Source organism: Bombina bombina, chromosome 1 (genome assembly GCF_027579735.1).
Source record: "Bombina bombina isolate aBomBom1 chromosome 1, aBomBom1.pri, whole genome shotgun sequence".
NCBI lineage: Eukaryota > Metazoa > Chordata > Amphibia > Anura > Bombinatoridae > Bombina > Bombina bombina.
Window position 1 is genome coordinate 1,049,008,983 of NC_069499.1, and position 21,721 is coordinate 1,049,030,703.

The window sequence follows — 21,721 nt, forward strand, 5'->3', positions numbered from 1 at the left end:
AACTCCACCCGGAGATATTTGCCTCACTGATTCTCCTATGGGGCAGACCGGAATTGGATCTGATGGCATCTCGACAGAATGCCAAGCTTCCAAGATACGGATCCAGGTCGAGGGATCCTCAGGCCAAACTGATAGATGCCTTGGTCGTTCAGCCTAGCTTATGTGTTTCCACCGTTTCCTCTCCTTCCACGTGTGATTGCTCGAATCAAACAGAAGAGAGCTTCAGTAATCCTGATAGCGCCTGCATGGCCATGCAGGACTTGGTATGAGGATCTAGTGGACATGTCCTCTCTGCCACCGTGGAAACTTCCTTTGAGATAGGATCTTCTCATTCAAGGTCCTTTCCAACATCCAAATCTAATTTCTCTGCAGCTGACTGCGTGGAGATTGAACGCTTGATTTTATCTAAGCGAGGATTCTCTGATTCGGTCATCAATACTTTGATACAGGCTAGAAAGCCTGTCACTAGAAAGATCTATCATAAGATATGGCATAAATATCTTTATTGGTGTGAATCCAAGGGTTACTCGTGGAGTAAAGTTAGGATTCCCAGGATTTTGTCTTTTCTCCAAGAAGGATTGGAGAAAGGGTTATCATCAAGTTCCTTAAAGGGACACATTTCTGCTTTATCAATTTTGTTTCACAAGCGTTTGGCAGATGTGCCAGATGTTCAGTCTTTTTGTCAGGCTCTATCTAGAATTAAGCCTGTATTTAGACCAATTACTCCTCCCTGGAGTTTGAATTTAGTTCTTCAAGGGGTTCCGTTTGAACCTATGCATTCCATAGATATTCGCCTTATCTCATATTTCATTCTGATAAGGTGGTTTTACGTACCAAACCTGGTTTTCTTCCTAAGGTAGTTTCAAATAAGAATATTAATCAGGAAATTGTTGTTCCTTCCTTGTGTCCTAATCCTTCTTCTAAGAAGGAGCGTCTGTTACATAACCTGGACGTGGTCCGTGCCTTAAAGTTTTACTTACAGGCAACTAAGGATTTCCGTCAATCATCTTCATTATTCATTGTTTATTCTGGAAAGCGTAGGGTTCAGAAAGCTACGGCTACCTCTCTTTCTTTTTGGCTGAGGAGTATCATCCGCCTAGCATATGAGACTGCTGGACAGCAGCCTCCTGAAAGAATTGCGGCTCATTCTTCTATGGCTGTGGTTTCCACATGGGCCTTTAAAAACGATGCATCTGTTGAACAGATTTGTAAGGCTCCGACTTGGTCGTCCCTTCATACTTTTTCCAAATTTTCCAAATTTGATACTTTTGCTTCTTCTGAGGCTGTTTTTGGGAGAAAAGTTCTTTAAGCAGTGGTGCCTTCCGTTTAGGTCTCTGTCTTGTCCCTCCTTTTCATCCATGTACTGTAGCTTTGATATTGTATCCCACAAGTAAGGATGAAATCCGTGGACTCGTCATATCTTGTAGAAGAAAAGGAAATGCATGCTTACCTGATAAATTGATTTCTTCTACGATATGACGAGTCCACGGCCCTCCCTGTCAATTTTAGACAGATTATATTTTTATTATTTACAACTTCAGTCACCTCTGCACCTTTTAGCTTTTCCTTTCTCTTCCTATAACCTTCGGTCGAATGACTGGCAGTGGAGGGGAAGGGAGGAGCTATATATACAGCTGTGGTGCTCTTTGCCACTTCCTGTTAGCAGGAGGATAATATCCCACAAGTAAGGATGAAATCTGTGGACTCGTCGTATCGTAGAAGAAATCAATTTATCAGGTAAGCATAAATTTCCTTTTTTTAATTTTTGATAATTTTGTTTCTTTTTTTCTGTAATTTTAGAGTTTCTTTTTTGTAATTTTAGATTAATATTTTTGTAATTTAATGTTAGGTTTTATTATTTTAAGTGTAACTTAGTATTGAGGGTTAATTTAGGGGGGTGTTAGGTTAGGGGGCTTAGTAATTAAATTAGTTATTTGTGTTGTGGGGGGTTGGCAGTTTAGGGGTTAATAGGTTAATTAGGTTTATTGCGATGTGGGGGGTTGGCGGTTTAGGGGTTAATATTTAAATTATGTTATTTCCGGATTAGGGGTTAATTACTTTATAATTTTGCGATGTGGGGGTTGGCGGTTTAGGTGTTTGTCAATACTTTGTGCGGGAGGTTATGTTTTTTTGTTATGATTTTTTTTTCTTTTATATTCATATGCCTACACTGCATCCAGGTGGATTCCGAAAATGGCAAGGTGAAGTCTTCGCTGCATCCAGGTGGAATCTTTTGGCTGCGTCGCGCAGCCAACATTCTTTTGGCTGCCTCGCGCAGCCAACATTCTTTTGGCTGCCTCACGCAACCAACATTCTTTTGGCTGCCTCGCACAGCCAACATTCTTTTGGCTGACTCGCACAGCCAACATTCCTTTGAGGATGCGTGTGCAACTGGCGACACCAACGGACGTGTTACAAACGCGATTATAGTATAGATAGGGAATCGGCATTCTTCTCAACATATGAAATGGCCAAAATGTGACATGAACTAGAAGTCAGACACTTTGGGCTAGATTACAAGTAGAGCGTTAATATATTGCGCCCCCATAAATAGGCGCGAGATAAATAACCAGCCATTACAAGTGTTTGGTTATTGCTACCACGAGCTTGCGGTAGCAATTAGCACTCAGAAAATTAACCACAGGTCAAACCTCTGGTTAATTTTCTAAATGTCCCCCAATTGCCCCCAAAATACAGTGTAGTAATTATTAATTATTTATTATTTAATTAATTATTAAAAAAATAAAAAACAGAATTTAAGCTTACCTGATAAATTTCTTTCTCTTGCGATGTATTGAGTCCACGGATTCATCCAATACTTGTGGGATATTCTCCTTCCCAACAGGAAGTGGCAAAGAGAGCACCCACGGCAAAGCTGTCTATATAGCTCCTCCCTTAGCTCCACCCCCCAGTCATTCGACCGAAGGCTAGGAAGAAAAAGGAGAAACTATAGGGTGCAGTGGTGACTGAAGTTTTTTAAATAAAAATATACTACCTGTCTTAAATAGACAGGGTGGGCCGTGGACTCGATACATCGCAAGAGAAAGAAATTTATCAGGTAAGCATAAATTCTGTTTTCTCTTGCAAGATGTATCGTGTCCACGGATTCATCCAATACTTGGGGGATACCAATACCAAAGCTTTAGAACACGGATGAAGGGAGGGACAAGACAGGTACCTAAACAGAAGGCACCACTGCTTGTAGAACCATTCTCCCAAAAACAGCCTCCGAAGAAGCAAAAGTATCAAATTTGGAAAAAGTATGAAGCGAAGACCAAGTCGCCGCCTTACAAATCTGTTCAACAGAAGCCTCATTTTTAAAAGCCCATGTGGAAGCCACTGCTCTAGTAGAATGAGCAGTAATCCTTTCAGGAGGCTGCTGGCCAGCAGTCTCATAAGCCAAACGGATGATGCTTTTCAGCCAAAAAGAAAGAGAGGTAGCCGTAGCCTTATGACCTCTCCGCTTACCAGAATAGACAACAAACAACGAAGATGTTTGATGAAAATCTTTAGTTGCTTGTAAGTAGAACTTTAAAGCACGAACCACATCAAGATTGTGCAACAGATGTTCCTTCTTGGAAGAAGGATTAGGACACAGAGAAGGAACAACAATTTCCTGATTGATATTCCTATTAGAAACAACCTTAGGAAGGAATCCAGGTTTGGTACGCAAAACCACCTTATCAGCATGGAAAACAAGATAAGGTGAGTCACACTGTAAAGCAGATAACTCAGAAACTCTTCGAGCCCAAGAGATAGCTACTAAAAACAGAACTTTCCAAGATAGAAGCTTAATACCTATGGAATGCATAGGTTCAAACGGAACCCCTTGAAGAACTTTAAGAACTAAGTTTAAGCTCCAAGGTGGAGCAACAGGTTTGAATACAGGCTTGATCCTGACTAAAGCCTGACCAAACGCCTGAACGTCTGGGACACTTGCCAGACGTTTGTGTAAAAGAATAGACAAAGCAGATATCTGTCCTTTGAAGGAACTAGCTGATAATCCCTTCTCCAATCCTTCTTGGAGAAAAGACAATATCCTAGGAATCCTAATCTTACTCCATGAGTAACCCTTGGATTCACACTAATAAAGATATTTTCGCCATATCTTATGATAGATCACCCTGGTGACAGGCTTTCTAGCTTGAATCAGGGTATCAATGACCGCTTTGATCAAATCAGGCATTCAATCTCCAAGCAGTCAGACGCAGAGAAATTAGATTTGGATGCTTGAAAGGACCTTGGATTAGAAGGTCCTGCCTCATTGGCAGAGTCCACGGTGGAACAGATGACATGTCCACTATGTCTGCATACCAAGTCATGCGTGGCCACGCAGGCGCTATCAGAATCACCGAAGCTCTCTCCTGCTTGATTCTGGCAACCAGACGAGGGAGGAGAGGAAACGGTGGAAATACATAGGCCAGATTGAAGGACCAAGGCACTGCTAGAGCATCCATCAGCATCGCCTTGGGATCCCAGGACCTGGACCCGTAACAAGGAAGTTTGGCATACTGACGGGACGCCAACAGATCCAATTCTGGTGTGCCCCATAGCTGAATCAGCTGAGCAAATACCTCCAGATGGAGTTCCCACTCCCCCGGATGAAAAGTCTGATGACTTAGAAAATCTGTCTCCCAGTTCTCTACTCCTGGGATGTAGATTGCTGAGAGATGGCAAGAGTGATCCTCTGTCCATCGGATTATTTTGGTTACCTCCATCATCGCTAGAGAACTCCTTGTTCCTCCTTGATGATTGATATAAGCTACAGTCGTGATGTTGTCCGACTGAAACCTGATGAATTTGGCCGCAGCAAGCTGAGGCCATGCCTGAAGCGCATTGAATATCGCTCTCAGTTCTAGAATGTTTATCGGAAGAAGAGATTCCTCCCGAGACCATAAGCCCTGTGCTTTCAGGGAGTTCCAGACTGCACCCCAGCCTAGCAGGCTGGCATCTGTCGTTACTATGAGCCACTCTGGCCTGCAGAAACACATACCCTGAGTCAGGTGGTCCTGAGACAACCACCAGAGAAGAGAATCTCTGGTCTCCTGATCCAGATGTATTTGAGGAGATAAATCTGCATAATCCCCATTCCACTGTTTGAGCATGCATAGTTGCAGTGGTCTGCGGTGTAGGCGGGCAAAAGGAACTATGTCCATTGCCGCTACCATGAGTCCTATTACCTCCATACACTGAGCCACTGATGGCCGAGGAATTGAATGAAGAGCTCGGCAAGTGGTTAAGAGTTTTGATTTTCTGACCTCCGTCAGAAATATTTTCATTTCTACCGAGTCTATCAGAGTCCCTAGGAAGGAAACTCTTGTGAGAGGGAAGAGAGAACTCTTTTTTATGTTCACCTTCCACCCGTGAGATCTCAAAAAAGCCAACACGATGTCCATGTGAGACTTGGTTAGCTGGAAAGTCGACGCCTGAATTAAGATGTCGTCTAGATAAGGCGCCACTGCTATGCCCCGCGGTCTTAGAACCGCCAAAAGGGACCCTAGCACCTTTGTGAAAATTCTGGGAGCCGTGGCCAACCCGAAGGGAAGGGCCACAAACTGGTAATAATATATATATATATATATATATATATATATATATATATATATATATATATATATATATATGTGTGTATATCCTATAGAGGATAACACAATATTATATAAAATAGGGGCGCTATCTAAATATAATGATGCTGAACAAAATTATTATAATATGTGGTCAACAAGATTCAAAACACATATATTCAATGTTCACAATAAATAAGTTCCAGAAATAGTAGTACTTGTGCATAAACATACAAGAACAACTTAGCTCATAACATACAAACTGTAATACAGAATGTCCAAATAGACAAAAGATAAAAAAACGTCCAAAATAAAGTCCAAAGAATCCCTTTAAGGTTATAAAGGTGTGAGGCAGCTCTCCTCGATGTATAAGGCCATCCACAACAGGTTAATCTATAATGAAATAGAGAAGGCGCCACATAGCATAATTCCGTATATTATATCAGATTTTAAGATAGTAGTTTAGAACCACTCACGTGTATAAAAGCACCAAGATGTAGTGCTAGCTAGGCAGACCGGAACCTCCGAGTTGTCCGGTAAACTCTCCTCCTGGGCAAAGATTCCTGCAAGCCAAGAAAGGTATTCACCAAACGGGCTATCAGTCAGGAAGGCACCGTCCCGCCTCCAGCAGAGGTATAATATGACTCCAAAAGGATGTCCAAGAAGATACAACGTAGCAAGTTGTATATATTAAAAGTGTTTATTACAACACATTAAAAACACAGCAACGCGTTTCTCAGTATCATGTACTGTTTCATCAGGCTTTCATCTGATATAATATACGGAATTATGCTATGTGGCGCCTTCTCTATTTCATTATACACAAACTGGTAATGACTGTCCAGAAAGGCGAATCTGAGGAATTGATGATGATCTCTGTGAATAGGGATGTGTAGATACGCATCCATTAAGTCCACGATAATCATATATTGACCCTCCTGGATCAGAGGTAGAATAGTCCGGAAAGTCTCCATCTTGAATGATGGGACTCTGAGGAATTTGTTTAGAATTTTGAGATCCAAGATTGGTCTGAAAGTTCCCTCTTTTTTGGGAACCACAAACAGGTTTGAGTAAAAACCTAGCCCTTGTTCCGCTTTTGGAACTGGGTGGATCACTCCCATGGTATGCAGGTCTTTTACACAGCGTAAGAACGCCTCTCTCTTTGTCTGGTTTGCAGACAACTGAGAAACGTGAAATCTCCCCCTTGGGGGGAGTCTTTGAAGTCCAGAAGATATCCCTGGGACACAATTTCTAAAGCCCAGGAATCGTGAACATCTCTTGCCCAAGCCTGAGCGAAGAGAGAGAGTCTGCCCCCTACTAGATCCGGTCCAGGATCAGGGGCTACCCCTTCATGCTGTCTTGGAGGCAGCAGCAGGCTTCTTGGCCTGTTTACCCTTGTTCCCAGCCTGGTTAGGTCTCCAGACTGACTTGGATTGGGCAAAATTCCCCTCTTGCTTTGCAGCAGGGGAAGCTGAAGCGGGACCACCCTTGAAGTTCCGAAAGTAACGAAAATGATTTTGTTTGGTCCTCATTTTATTTGTTTTATCCTGACGGAGGGCGTGGCCTTTCCCTCCAGTGATGTCTGAAACAATCTCTTTCAGTTCAGGCCCGAATAGGGTCTTTCCTTTGAAGGGGATGTTCAAAAGTTTAGATTTTGATGACACATCAGCAGACCAGGACTTAAGCCATAACGCCCTGCATGCTAAAATGGCAAAACCTGAATTCTTTGCCGCTAATTTAGCCAGTTGGAAAGCGGCATCTGTAATGAAAGAATTAGCCAACTTAAGGGCCTTAATTCTATCCATAATATCCTCTAATGGAGTCTCCATCTGAAGAGCCTCTTCTAGAGCCTCGAACCAGAAAGCAGCTGCAGTAGTTACAGGAACAATGCACGCAATAGGTTGGAGAAGAAAACCTTGATGAACAAAAATTTTCTTTAGGAGACCCTCTAATTTTTTATCCATAGGATCTTTGAAAGCACAACTGTCTTCGATAGGTATAGTTGTACGCTTAGCGAGAGTAGAAATAGCCAACTCCACCTTAGGAACCGTTTGCCACGAGTTCCGCATGGTGTCAGATATGGGAAACATTTTCTTAAAAACAGGAGGGGGAGCGAACGGTATACCTGGTCTATCTCACTCCTTAGTAACAATATTCGCAATCCTCTTAGGGACTGGAAAAACATCAGTGTAAACAGGAACCTCTAAGTATTTGTCCATTTTACACAATTTCTCTGGGACCACTATAGGGTCACAATCATCCAGAGTCACTAATGCCTCCCTGAGTAACAAGCGGAGGTGTTCAAGCTTAAATTTAAAGGCCGTCATATCAGAATCTGTCTGAGGGAGCGTCTTTCCTGAATCAGAAATCTCTCCCTCAGATAGCAAATCCCTTACCTCTACTTCAGAACATTGTGAGGGTATATCGGATATGGCTACTGAAGCATCAGAAGGCTCAGCATTTGCTCTTAACCCAGAGCTGTCACGCTTTCCTTGTAAACCAGGCAGTTTAGATAAAACCTCTGTGAGGGTTGTATTCATAACTGTGGCCATGTCTTGTAAAGTAAATGAAGTCGACGCACTAGAGGTACTTGGCGTCACTTGTGTGGGCGTTACTGGTTGTGACACTTGGGGAGAGCTAGATGGCAAACCCTCATTTTCTGTCTGAGAATCATCTATTGCTATATTTTTAAGTGCTATAATATGCTCTTTATAATTTATAGACATATCAGTGCAAGTGGGACACATTCTAAGAGGGGGTTCCACAATGGCTTCTAAACACATTGAACAAGGATTTTCCTTGATGTCAGACATGTTAAACAGGCTAGTAATGAAACAAGCAAACATGCAAAACAGTGTAAAAAAGCAGTAAACTTTATGAAATTTTTACAGTAGAATCATAAAGCCTTAGTAAGTTTGCACAGCCAGACAAATAAACGATTAACCCCTTAATGTAAAAACCGGATTGACAAAACGTCAAAAACCGGTATAAAAACATTCAGCACCTTGCCACAGCTCTGCTGTGGCGCCTACCTGCCCTTTAGGATAAATATGTGGGGGAAAAACTTCTTTTAGGCCCTCAAACACAGCAGGACCCTCTGGAGAAGCAGTTGGATGTCTTCAGAGTAAAAGAAACTGCGCAACTGAGGCGCAAAAATAGGCCCCTCCTACCTCACTCGATGTTAGTGGGGCCTAAAAGAAACACACCAAAGTGTTTCTAAACTAGCCATGTGGGTTAATAACCCTTAAATAAGCCACACAATGCAGCCTAGCATGCAAACCGTTACCCCAACTGAAGTTTTCCTGTACTCCTCATCCTTTGTGAGAACAGCAGTGGATCTTAGTTACAAAGTGCTAAGATCATCATCCTCCTTGCAGAAATCTTCATCCCTTTTCTGCCAGAGAGTGAATAGTACACACCGGTACTATTTAAAATAACAAACTTTTGCTTGAGAAAATAAAAACTAACATTTTTGTCACCACACTCACTTTACCCTTCCTAGTACTTAGAGTAGGCAAAGAGAATGACTGGGGGTGGAGCTAAGGGAGGAGCTATATAGACAGCTCTGCTGTGGGTGCTCTCTTTGCCACTTCCTGTTGGGAAGGAGAATATCCCACAAGTATTGGATGAATCCGTGGACTCGATACATCTTGCAAGAGAAATGGTAGCATCTTTTTTTTTAATAAAGTAACTTCACAAAGCAGTTATAAGAAGCTAAAGTTGGTGGGTGTGGGGTGTTAGAAAAATAACGACACTGAAAAGTGCCTCTACTTTGCGGTCTATGGGAACTGTGTATTCCCTGTAAATATATATGTATATGCTTATACACGTATATAGTTATGTGTTAATATGTGTATATATACATATTAACACATAACTATATATTCATATACATATATATTTACATTTTGCTGCCCATTGCTGCGCTACTTACCCACCTATGGAAGCGCATTCTTGTAAACACGTAAGGTCGTGTTTGCATTGCACCCCACTTGTAATACCAGCGCACATTTGCGTGTGTTGGTATTACTAAGTGGAATGCAAATTTTGCTTTTGCGGAAGCTATATTTTGCGCTCAACTTGTAATCTGGCCTTTTATTTGCTGCTATTTCTGATATTCTAAGACATACTCTTTAGCAGCACAGTTCAGTAACCTATATTCATTATAAGACGAATGAATGAAATACAGACAGTGTTTATAACAAGACAATTCTATATATATAGTGTATCCAGTCCACGGATCATCCATTACTTGTGGGATATATTTCCTTCCCAACAGGAATTTGCAAGAGGATCACCCACAGCAGAGCTGCTATATAGCTCCTCCCCTCACATGTCATATCCAGTCATTCTCTTGCAACCCTCAACATAGATAGGTCGTGAGAGGACTGTGGTGTTTTATACTTAGTTTATTTCTTCAATGGGACGCCCATAGCAATTACTTTACAGGACATTACTACAATCATGAATAATACCCTGTCAGAAGTATTATCTAGATTGCCAGAATTGAGAGGCAAGCGCGATAGCTCTGGGATTAGGAGAGATGCAGAGCGCGCAGGTGCTGTAAGAGCCATGTCTGATACTGCGTCACAGTTTGCAGAACATGAGGACGGAGAGCTTCATTTTGTGGGTGACAGATCTGATCTGGGGAAACCTGATTCAGAGATCTCTAAATCTAAATTACTTAATATTCCTTTCAAGGGGCAGACCTTATTCGGGCCCGGCTTGAAAGAAATTATTGCTGACATTACTGGAGGTAAGGGTCATACCCTTCCTCAGGACAGGGCCAAATCAAAGGCCAAACAGTCTAATTTTCGTGCCTTTTGAAATTTCAAGGCAGGAGCAGCATCAACTTCCTCCGCTCCAAAACAGGAAGGAACTGTTGCTCATTCCAGACAGGCCTGGAAACCTAACCAGTCCTGGAACAAGGGCAAGCAGGCCAGAAAACCTGCTACTGCCCCCAAGACAGCATGAAGGAACGGCCCCCTATCCGGAAATGGATTTAGTGGGGGGCAGACTTTCTCTCTTCGCCCAGGCGTGGGCAAGAGATGTCCAGGATCCCTGGGCGTTGGAGATCATATCTCAGGGATATCTTCTGGACTTCAAGGCTTCTCCTCCTCAAGGGAGATTTCATCTTTCAAGGTTATCAGAAAACCAGACAAAGAAAGTGGCATTCCTAAGCTGTGTACAAGACCTCCTAGTAATGGGGGTGATCCACCCAGTTCCGCGGACGGAACAAGGAAAGGGATTTTATTCAAATCTGTTTGTGGTTCCCAAGAAAGAGGGAACCTTCAGACCAATCTTGGACCTAAAGATCTTAAACAAATTCCTAAGAGTTCCATCATTCAAAATGGAAACTATTCGGACCATCCTACCCATGATCCAAGAGGGTCAGTACATGACCACAGTGGACTTAAAGGATGCCTACCTTCACATACCGATTCACAAAGATCATCATCAGTTCCTAAGATTTGCCTTTCTAGACAGGCATTACCAATTTGTAGCTCTCCCCTTCGGGTTGGCTACTGCCCCGAGAATCTTTACAAAGGTTCTGGGCTCACTTCTGGCGGTTCTAAGACCGCGAGGCATAGCGGTGGCTCGGTATCTAGACGACATCCTGATACAGGCGTCAAGCTTTCAAATTGCCAAGTCTCATACAGAGATAGTTCTGGCATTTCTGAGGTCGCATGGGTGGAAAGTGAACGTGGAAAAGAGTTCTCTATCACCACTCACAAGAGTCTCCTTCCTAGGGACTCTGATAGATTCTGTAGAAATGAAAATTTACCTGACGGAGTCCAGGTTATCAAAACTTTTAAATGCTTGCCGTGTCCTTCATTCCATTCCACGCCCGTCAGTGGCTCAGTGCATGGAAGTAATCGGCTTAATGGTAGCGGCAATGGACATAGTGCCATTTGCACGCCTGCATCTCAGACCGCTGCAATTGTGCATACTAGGTCAGTGGAATGGGGATTACTCAGATTTGTCCCCCTCTACTAATTCTGGATCAAGAGACCAGAGATTCTCTTCTCTGGTGGCTATCTCGGGTCCATCTGTCCAAGGGTATGACCTTTCGCAGGCCAGATTGGACGATTGTAACAACAGATGCCAGCCTTCTAGGCTGGGGCACAGTCTGGAACTCCCTGAAGGCTCAGGGATCGTGGACTCAGGAGGAGAAACTCCTCCCAATAAATATTCTGGAGTTAAGAGCAATATTCAATGCTCTTCTAGCTTGGCCTCAGTTAGCAACACTGAGGTTCATTAGATTTCAGTCGGACAACATCACGACTGTGGCTTACATCAACCATCAAGGGGGAACCAGGAGTTCCCTAGCGATGTTTGTTAGAAGTCTCAAAGATAATTCGCTGGGCAGAGTCTCACTCTTGCCACTTGTCAGCGATCCACATCCCAGGCGTGGAGAACTGGGAGGCGGATTTTCTAAGTCGTCAGACTTTTCATCCGGGGGAGTGGGAACTCCATCCGGAGGTGTTTGTTCAACTGGTCCATCGTTGGGCAAACCAGAACTGGATCTCATGGCGTCTCGCCAGAACGCCAAGCTTCCTCGTTACGGATCCAGGTCCAGGGACCCGGGAGCGACGCTGATAGATGCTCTAGCAGCTCCTTGGTTCTTCAACCTGGCTTATGTGTTTCCACCATTTCCTCTGCTCCCTCGTCTGATTGCCAAGATCAAACAGGAGAGAGCATCGGTGATTCTGATAGCGCCTGCGTGGCCACGCAGGACCTGGTATGCAGACCTAGTGGACATGTCGTCCTGTCCACCATGGACTCTACCTCTGAGGCAAGACCTTCTAATACAAGGTCCTTTCAATCATCCAAATCTAATTTCTCTGAGACTGACTGCATGGAGATTGAACGCTTGATCCTATCAAAGCGTGGCTTCTCCGAGTCAGTTATTGTTACCTTAATACAGGCACGAAAGCCTGTTACCAGGAAAATCTACCATAAGATATGGCGTAAATACCTGTATTGGTGCGAATCCAAGAGTTACTCATGGAGTAAGGTTAGGATTCCTAGGATATTGTCCTTTCTCCAAGAGGGTTTGGAAAAAGGCTTATCAGCTAGTTCGTTAAAGGGACAGATCTCTGCTCTGTCTATTCTTTTGCACAAGCATCTGGCAGAAGTTCCAGATGTCCAGGCTTTTTGTCAGGCTTTGGCTAGGATTAAGCCTGTGTTTAAAACTGTTGCTCCTCCGTGGAGCTTAAACTTGGCTCTTAAAGTTCTTCAAGGAGTTCCGTTTGAACCCCTTCATTCCATTGATATTAAACTTATATCTTGGAAAGTTCTGTTTTTGATGGCTATTTCCTAAGCTCGAAGAGTCTCGGAGTTATTCTCCTTATCTGATTTTCCATTCAGACAAGGTAGTTCTGTGTACTAAACCTGGGTTTTTACCTAAGGTGGTTTCTAACAGGAATATCAATCAAGAGATTGTTGTCCCATCATTGTGCCCTAATCCTTCTTCAAAGAAGGAACATCTTTTACATAATCTGGACGTAGTCCGTGCCTTGAAGTTCTACTTACAGGCAACTAAAGATTTTCGTCAAACATCTGCCCTGTTTGTCGTTTACTCTGGGCAGAGGAGAGGTCAAAAGGCTTCGGCAACTTCTCTCTCCTTTTGGCTTAGAAGCATAATACGCTTAGCCTATGAGACTGCTGGACAGCAGCCCCCTGAAAGGATTACAGCTCATTCTACTAGAGCTGTGGCTTCCACCTGGGCCTTTAAAAATGAGGCCTCTGTTGAACAGATTTGCAAGGCTGCGACTTGGTCTTCGCTTCACACTTTTTCAAAATTTTACAAATTTGACACTTTTGCTTCTTCGGAGGCTGTTTTTGGGAGAAAGGTTCTACAGGCAGTGGTTCCTTCCATTTAAGTTCCTGCCTTGTCCCTCCCATCATCCGTGTACTTAAGCTTTGGTATTGGTATCCCACAAGTAATGGATGATCCGTGGACTGGATACACTTAACAAGAGAAAATATAATTTATGCTTACCTGATAAATTTATTTCTCTTGTAGTGTATCCAGTCCACGGCCCGCCCTGTCCTTTTAAGGCAGGTCTAAATTTTTTAATTAAACTACAGTCACCACTGCACCGTATGGTTTCTCCTTTCTCGTCTTGTTTCGGTCGAATGACTGGATATGACATGTGAGGGGAGGAGCTATATAGCAGCTCTGCTGTGGGTGATCCTCTTGCAACTTCCTGTTGGGAAGGGAATATATCCCACAAGTAATGGATGATCCGTGGACTGGATACACTACAAGAGAAATAAATTTATCAGGTAAGCATAAATTATGTTATATATATATATATATATATATGCTACATTATACAGGATATGAGAGACTAAAGGTAGGTGAAATGTATAGGTGAAATGTATTTTAAATATGATACATTCATCATAAATACTTTTTTACTTTTTCTTTTTTATAAACTGTGGGCTTTCATGTGGTGCTTCACTTATAAGATATTATGACACAAACTGAGATGCTCACAATCATTGTTAAAAGCAAACTGTCATGGAACACTATAAATATGTTGGTCGGATACTTTTTCAGATTAATGTAGATGTGAAATAAGGATGAACTAATAATTTGCTCTTTCTTTATGGCCAGGAAGCTCGCCTAAACGCCAAAGTGACACTGAAAAAGAGGAGCTTACAAGTCCATTTAGACCTCCGGAGGTAATATTAAAATGTATCTTAAATGAGTGTTCATATTGTATTTGATATATACATATAAAATAAAAGGTAAAATCATTTTAAAATAATAGAAATCATTGCAATATGTATTATTAATCAAGTATAACTCAATGCTTAGTACTTTTTTACAACAATAAACAGATGTTTTTATATCCCTTTAATTAACATTTTATGGGGGTTTCATTTCCCTTTAAATATGCAGCAGGCCAGTATTTCCTTGCAGAGGTTAAGAGGTTAAACACACACATTTGCCTTTATCCATTAACATTGCTGTTATTTTATTTAAATTAAATGCATTTTTATAATTGCTTTTTTTTTTAATTATTATTATTTTACAGGTTCAGAATATACTCAAACAAATCAGCCCTGGAGTCCCTAGCAGTAAGTATACCATTTCCATCTGAGTTAAAAGTCTACATGTAAAAAATATTTAATTAGTATTCTATTTTTTGTCTTGTAGCTCATTCCTCTCCAAAGCCCACTAAAGACCCTTCTACAGTTGACTGTGATGCCCATCCTTAATGGTAAGATGCTTTGGTTCCTTTTCCAGATATTTATCTCACAGATTATTTCAAGCTTTTCTGATGCACTGCTTCTTTAATGTAGAGAGAACTAAGAGAGGCGTTAGCATTCCTTTGCCAGAGGGGCTGGACTTCACACGTGAAACTGCTTCACATCAAATGGTATGTTATTATGTGTCTAAAAATGAGTGATGTTTGCATCCTGAGTACCAGTGTTGTGATATTTTCATTATCTCTTCCTTAGGGATTTATTCTCATTGGTGGAGACCTGCACTTCTCCATGAGTCTGCGGGAAGTCATTGACAAATATCGTCCATCTCCTACCAGTCCAGCAAGTACGACCCCTGGACCCAATGAGTCCATTTAAATTCCTCTGAGCCTGAGTGAGGGTCTGATAACTCCACCTATAATTCTATAGATGCCTCTCAAACTTCTTTTGAGAGAACTAACCTTATAAATGTAAGAGTACCTCTGAGAGGTTAAAACTCATTGTATCAGTTACCCCAAATCCATCATCTCAAGGACGCCAATCATAACTGTTCAACTAGTAGACCTTCCACGTAATGGGCATCAGCTCAAGAGACATTATATGTGCACCAATTTAAAGAACACACAGACCCTGTTTTATACACATATATATTTATCAGCTTAGTTAAGACAAAATCAGTTTATCATGTCTGTGATTCATACATACCCTCAGAATTATTCTATAAAGGAAGAAGATGCTTTACAACACTAAGCAGCAACAAAAACTGTCTAATCTGTTTAGCAACTATGTAATGATTCATATCAAGTACACTAACATGCAGAATACAGAAGATAATTGCTTAATACATAGTTCTATAAATTGTATAGAGGGGAACATTGACTAAATTGGTTCATTGTGGATAAAGCGGCTGAACATAGTGAAGACTGGATTTGGTTTGTCTGTGGGTGCCATATGACCTGCTCCCTGTAAACATAAATAGAAGAACTAAATAACTTCAGCACAGGCTATTGATACAGGATGAAGGATGAGAGCATACTGGAGAAGCTGAGATGGATGTTCAGATAAATGAAAATCAAAGTTTTAGCATGGAGATGTAGTTCTGAATTTTATAGTGTGTAGGGTAATGACATCTCAGAAGAGAAGACTGGGGAGGTGGGTCAGCAGAGGATAAAAGAGGACCTGAGAGCAGATTTTGAGAGGGATGAAGGAAGAAGTGCAGGAGGGGTAGTGGACAGAATGAAAGATTAAAAGGGGATGTATGATTGATATATATATATATATATATATATATATATATATATATATATATATATATATAGCTAAAACAGTAGTACATCACTGTGTCCAAGTGAGGAAAGGCTTGTCAGTCTAGAGCTGAAATGAGATGGTTAAGTGTAAGGTAAAATGAAAAAAAGAGAGAATAGATAAAGGAGCAAATACTTGTACTTATTTAAGTGAACAGAATTACAAGATTTTAACTCTTCTAAGAAAAACTAGTTTATCAGAAATATGTATTCAGAGGAATCTTATGGATGCGCAGGAACTCAGGTTATAGTGGAACTGGACATGGTGATGGGAAATTTCTATGGTTATCCAGGATTGGGAAAAACTAGAGGTTGGGAAGTGAGAGGAATTTTAACAGATCAGAATGCAAGAAATGTTTTATTCTGGTTTGTTGTAGATTCAAAAATGAATGGAACAATGGGACGCAAAAGGATGCAAGGAAAGAAATCTAAAAGAATGGGAAGAAAACACAAGGGAATGATAAAGAATACAAGTTAGTTGGGTGATACTGAATCAGGTGTGCTTAGGGAGTACAGAATGGAGTGGTCTCAGTTACACTGCTTACTTTAATAGTAAGGAAGGTAAGGTTGGTGAAGACTTCTACAAAACCTCCAATCTGCTTCTGCTCATTCTCATAATAGTACCAGGGCCGATTTTGAACCTGCAACTGCGCACAGAAGAAAGAGTATCACACACCAGGAACGATATCACACAAACACACACACACACACACATGCTTAAGTATCTATATTACTTTAATAACCTTATAATAATGCAAAATTACACTAAGTTAAAAGGCATCTATGCAAGAGTCAGCACTCCAAGACCTGAGCTATTACTCCCAATAATAGCTGTCCAAGACACTCCACTGAACCTTCTGTCTCCCGCATATATATATATTTACTTACTGGCTGGTTCAGAGAGTGCACAAACCAGTTAGCACCCAGAAAGTTACAGGCCATGTCCACATCTCCATAATACAATAAGATACGGTATTTCTATAAAGAAAAAAGATTTCCAGTTACTTTTATATATCACTGTAAACCACATTTAAAACAGAACACATATGATGCAAAACAAAGTCACTATTTCCTAGTGTTGATGTTACTTGCAAAGATCAAATGTATCAAAAGCCAGATGTCTATGTATAAAGCAGAATGTGTATCTAAACAAACACACCTGATCTCGGTTTCTGGTGCTATCAGTTACTCTCTTCTAGGGCCAATGATCAAAAACTCCCCGGCATGGAGAGAAATCATGCAAAACCTTCGGGGGCTTTTTTTGAGCATTATATTGTATTGTCTGTGTCTCTTCCTCACATCCAGGACTCTGTATAGCTATATAAACAACTCTTAAGATAAAATGTGCCTTTCTAAAATGTATTTAGGGGCCTCACATTACTGAAGAAACCTCTAAGATCATTAGGCCCCCAGTCTATGTCACTTTATCCTTGAATTAAAAAAATAGGTTTTGGGAAGGGAATAAGTAGAATAAGAGATTTAAAATGAACCCTCCAACCAATAGACAAGCAGCTGAAAAACCAGTGTGTAGGTAGTTGTGGGACGGGGCAATGTGGGCAGTCACAATGGATACATGTAAACAAATCTAAATACTTCTGCACACAGGGATGTGATGTGTCTTTCAGTGCATGACAGGCTGTACAATTAAAGAAAAGGGAAAATGATAGGATTGTGAAGAACAATTAAGTAACAAAACACAATTTCCATGGCATGCTCAGTGGTAACTCCTCCTTCATTTAAGTAAAGGGTTAAAATCAGAAAAATGAATTTGTTACCTTTATTACATTATTATTTAACATTACCAGTAAGCTATATCTAGATGTATATAACCGTAAATTAACTATATAATGTTTGACAACTTTTCTCCCTAGTCTAGTCTTGTAGATGTTCTGAAATTCAGATGATAATACCCAACTGCATTCCTGGACTTCATCATTGTGTCAATGTATAAGGTCTTTGAAAAGACCAGCTGATCTTGCTCCCCTTGGTGGCTCTAGGGGGAGCTAAATCCTTATTTTATCACTACCAACTTTTAAAAGTGCCAACAACTATATAATGCTTGTATTGAATTGAATTGAACATTTTCTTATTAAACTATTGCTCACCTTTACCTATGTGTTTAACCCATGCAAAGGAGTTAAACACATAAAGTCAGTGCCGGGCCAATAATACATTACTGGTGTTGAACATTACAGCTGCCAATCACTGGCGGTGTTCAGCTGAGGATCAGCAGTGTATTGTTTGCCTGGAGCTGACTTTAGCTAGTTTAATTCATTTGAGGATTTAAATACATAGCTAAGAGTACAATAAGGACATTCTCTAATGCATTAGAGCATTTTCTTTTTTCTGCTATATGTCAATTTCAATAAGGAAAGAAACAGACTGCTGCATAAGTACAGTTGGAATTGAAACTTCATTTTAGAGCATCATAAGTCTGCAGAAACTGGCCAAATTTACTGACTCAGACGTGAATTCATACAGAGCCTAATGACTGATGTTATCTCCAGCGTCATCTGCAAGTGACAAAATAAAGCCATATTTTATAGTCAGGAACAAGAATGTAACTCTGAAAAGAAAATATGGAAATGAAAAGAAGGATCTATTGGTGCTTCCAGACACAATCTCTAAAAAGATGGAAAGGCCCTACCTAAAGCAGGAGAGACTCTTCACTGTCCCTCGATTTTGTTTTATATGTTCTGCAGTTCATGGTTTATAATTTCTTCAAAACAATGTGTGCATTTTAGACTCTGCTTCAATAAAGCTTGAAATTAAAAATAAAAAAAATGAAAAGGCCAAAATCAGAGGATTACTTGAAATACTGGAAGCATTTTTATGTTCTTGCTGAAGCAAATCTTATGAAGGGAATCATAATCACAGACATATTAAAAATGTTGATAAAGGGTATCAATGAATGAGAGAAATTGCCACCCACAGCTTTACTCAGTAAAAAAAAACTAATGGTTTAAAAAAACAAAAAACATTTACTACACAGTCAGAATAGCATCTATTTTAATATACTAGTGCGCTCAGAAATCATTAATCACTGAATGTGCAGTGATAAAGGACAGCTGTCAATACAAAAGGTGTTGTTTAGAGAACCTTGCTTACCATATTTTCCTAAATATAAAATCCTCTTTTTCTAGATATAAAAATATATTTACTGTACTTTTATTATAACTGAAGCACAAGGTTAAGGGCTTCACAGGAAAGGGAAGGCTTGTGTATTGTAAACATATGAATGTGGTTTCCAGCATGCTGCATTGTCTATACTTCATGTAATTAATATGAGCCTTTATTAGTCTATATACAGTAGCGAGCAGCTAAAAGGGAAGATAAGGAGCAGGGCCGCCACTAGAAATGTTGGGGCCCCTTACTTAACCATTGATCAGCCACCACCCCCCCCCCCCACACCCCCTTTGACATGTGCAATTTTTGACCAAGTGACTAAAAATATATGCACTTTATTCTTAAGTGTAGTAAAACTTGGAAATGTAAAGGTCGTAACACACAAACACAGAAACACACAGACACACATAAGGATTCACATATAGACACTCTAGCAGGCACGCAAAGAAACACACAAACACACTCACACACAGACACCCAAACAGACACTCAGTACTTGTTTACATTGACTTGACAAGTAATGAGGTAGACTACAGTTTTGTCAAAAAAGGAGATTTACAAGACAAAATATGGAGAGTTCTGATTATCTTTTTGTCAAGGAATATGCCAACTATATGATGGCAACAGCATTCAGTGGCTGAAAGGAAGGGTCCTGAACTGCCTAAACAATAATTTAAAGGTTAAAGGGACACTGTACCCAAAAAAAATTTCTTTCATGATTCAGATAGAGCATGCAATTTTAAGCATCTTTCTAATTTACTCCTATTGTCAAATTTTCTTTATTCACTTGGTATTTTTATTTTAAAATCAAGAATTTAAGTTTAGATGCCGGCCCATCTTTGGTGAACAACCTGGGTTGTCCTTGCTGATTGGACAGCACCAATAAACAAGTGCTGTCCATGGTTCTGAACCAAAAATTGGCTAGTTCCTTAGCTTAGATGTCTTCTTTTTCAAATAAAGAAAGCAAGAGAACGAAGAAAAATTGATAATAGGAGTAAATTAGAAAGTTGCTTAAAATTGCTTGCTCTATATGAATCACAAAAGAAAAAAATTGGGTTCAGTGTCCCTTTAAGTGGTGGATTGGTGACTTCCGGAAAGGTCTCATTAGTCTCAAAGTCTGTAGAAAGATGTGAATAATCAGTAGTAAGGTCAAAATGTCCTAAAAAGGAACAGACAATGGACACACACACATACACAAACTCAAACTTGCACATAAATCCACAGAGACAGCCTCAGAAAACACACAAAGACATACACACTCACGGACACCCACAGAAAACATAAAAAGACACACATACCCTCACTGAGACATCCACAGAAAACACACAAAGACATACACACACAGAGACACCCACAGAAAACACACAAAGACATACATACACACACACCCTCACTGAGGCATCCACAGAAAACACACAAAGACATACACACACTCACAGAGACATACACACCCTCACAGACACACCCACAGAAAACACACAGACATATAAACACACCCTCACAGACACACCCACAGAAAATACACAGACATATACACACACCCTCACAGAGACATCCACAGAAAACAACACAGATAATACATCCTCACAGAAACACCCACAGAAAATGCACAAAGACATATGCACATACCCTCACAGAGACATCCACAGAAAACACATACATACATACATACACACACACACACACACACACACACACACACTCACAGAGACATCCACAGAAAATACACAGACATACACACCCACCCTCACAGAGGCATCCACAGAAAATACACAAAGACATACAAACACACACCCTCAGAGACACCCACAGAAAATGCGCACACACACACACACCCTCACAAACACACACACAGAAAACACACAGACATATGCACATGCCCTCACAGACACACCCACAGAAAATACACAGACATATGCACACACCATCACAGAGACACCCACAGAAAATGCACACACACACCCTCACAGAGACACCCACAGAAAACACACATACATATGCACACACCATCACAGAGACACCCACAGAAAATGCACACACACACCCTCACAGACACACACACACAGAAAATACACATACATATGCACACACCATAACAGAGACACCCGCAGAAAACACACAGACATATGCACACACCCTCACAGAGACACCCACAGAAAACACACAGACATATGCACACATCCTCACAGAGACATCCACAGAAAACGCACAGACATATGCATATACCCTCATAGACACAGATATACATATACACAGACACACCCTCACAGAGGCATCCGCAGAAAATACACAGACATACACACCCACCCTCACAGAGGCACCCACAGAAAATACACAAACATACATACACACCCTCACAGAGACACCCACAGAAAATGCACAAAGACATACGCACACACCTTCACAGAGACATATACACACACACCCTCAAAGAGACATCCACAAAAAATGCACAAAGACAGACACACACACCCTCACAGAGAGACCCACAAAAAAATACATCCA

The 21,721-nt window shown here is 40.9% G+C and overlaps 2 protein-coding genes across 3 annotated transcripts in view; one reads left to right on the forward strand and one right to left on the reverse strand.

Annotated features, from left to right (window-relative positions):
• The window catches only part of PLTP (phospholipid transfer protein), a 222,918-nt gene extending 204,030 nt beyond the window's left edge, over window positions 1–18,888 (forward strand). Inside the window, exons 12-17 of one of the 2 annotated variants that reach the window (XM_053688919.1) lie at window positions 14,191–14,258; window positions 14,615–14,657; window positions 14,737–14,800; window positions 14,883–14,959; window positions 15,042–15,180; window positions 16,468–18,888. In XM_053688919.1, the coding sequence (XP_053544894.1) occupies window positions 14,191–14,258; window positions 14,615–14,657; window positions 14,737–14,800; window positions 14,883–14,959; window positions 15,042–15,164 (375 nt within the window). In that variant the 3' untranslated portion in view covers window positions 15,165–15,180; window positions 16,468–18,888. The remainder of the gene's footprint in view (window positions 1–14,190; window positions 14,259–14,614; window positions 14,658–14,736; window positions 14,801–14,882; window positions 14,960–15,041; window positions 15,181–16,467) is intronic. The other variant, XM_053688867.1, reaches the window with a different exon arrangement.
• Window positions 15,420–21,721, reverse strand: part of LOC128635867 (lysosomal protective protein-like) — a 78,586-nt gene continuing 72,284 nt past the window's right edge. The window contains exons 12-14 of the mRNA XM_053688994.1: window positions 16,979–17,068; window positions 16,636–16,737; window positions 15,420–15,749 (exon numbers count right to left, since the gene is read on the reverse strand). Coding sequence (XP_053544969.1) covers window positions 15,666–15,749; window positions 16,636–16,737; window positions 16,979–17,068 — 276 coding nt within the window. The 3' untranslated portion in view covers window positions 15,420–15,665. The remainder of the gene's footprint in view (window positions 15,750–16,635; window positions 16,738–16,978; window positions 17,069–21,721) is intronic.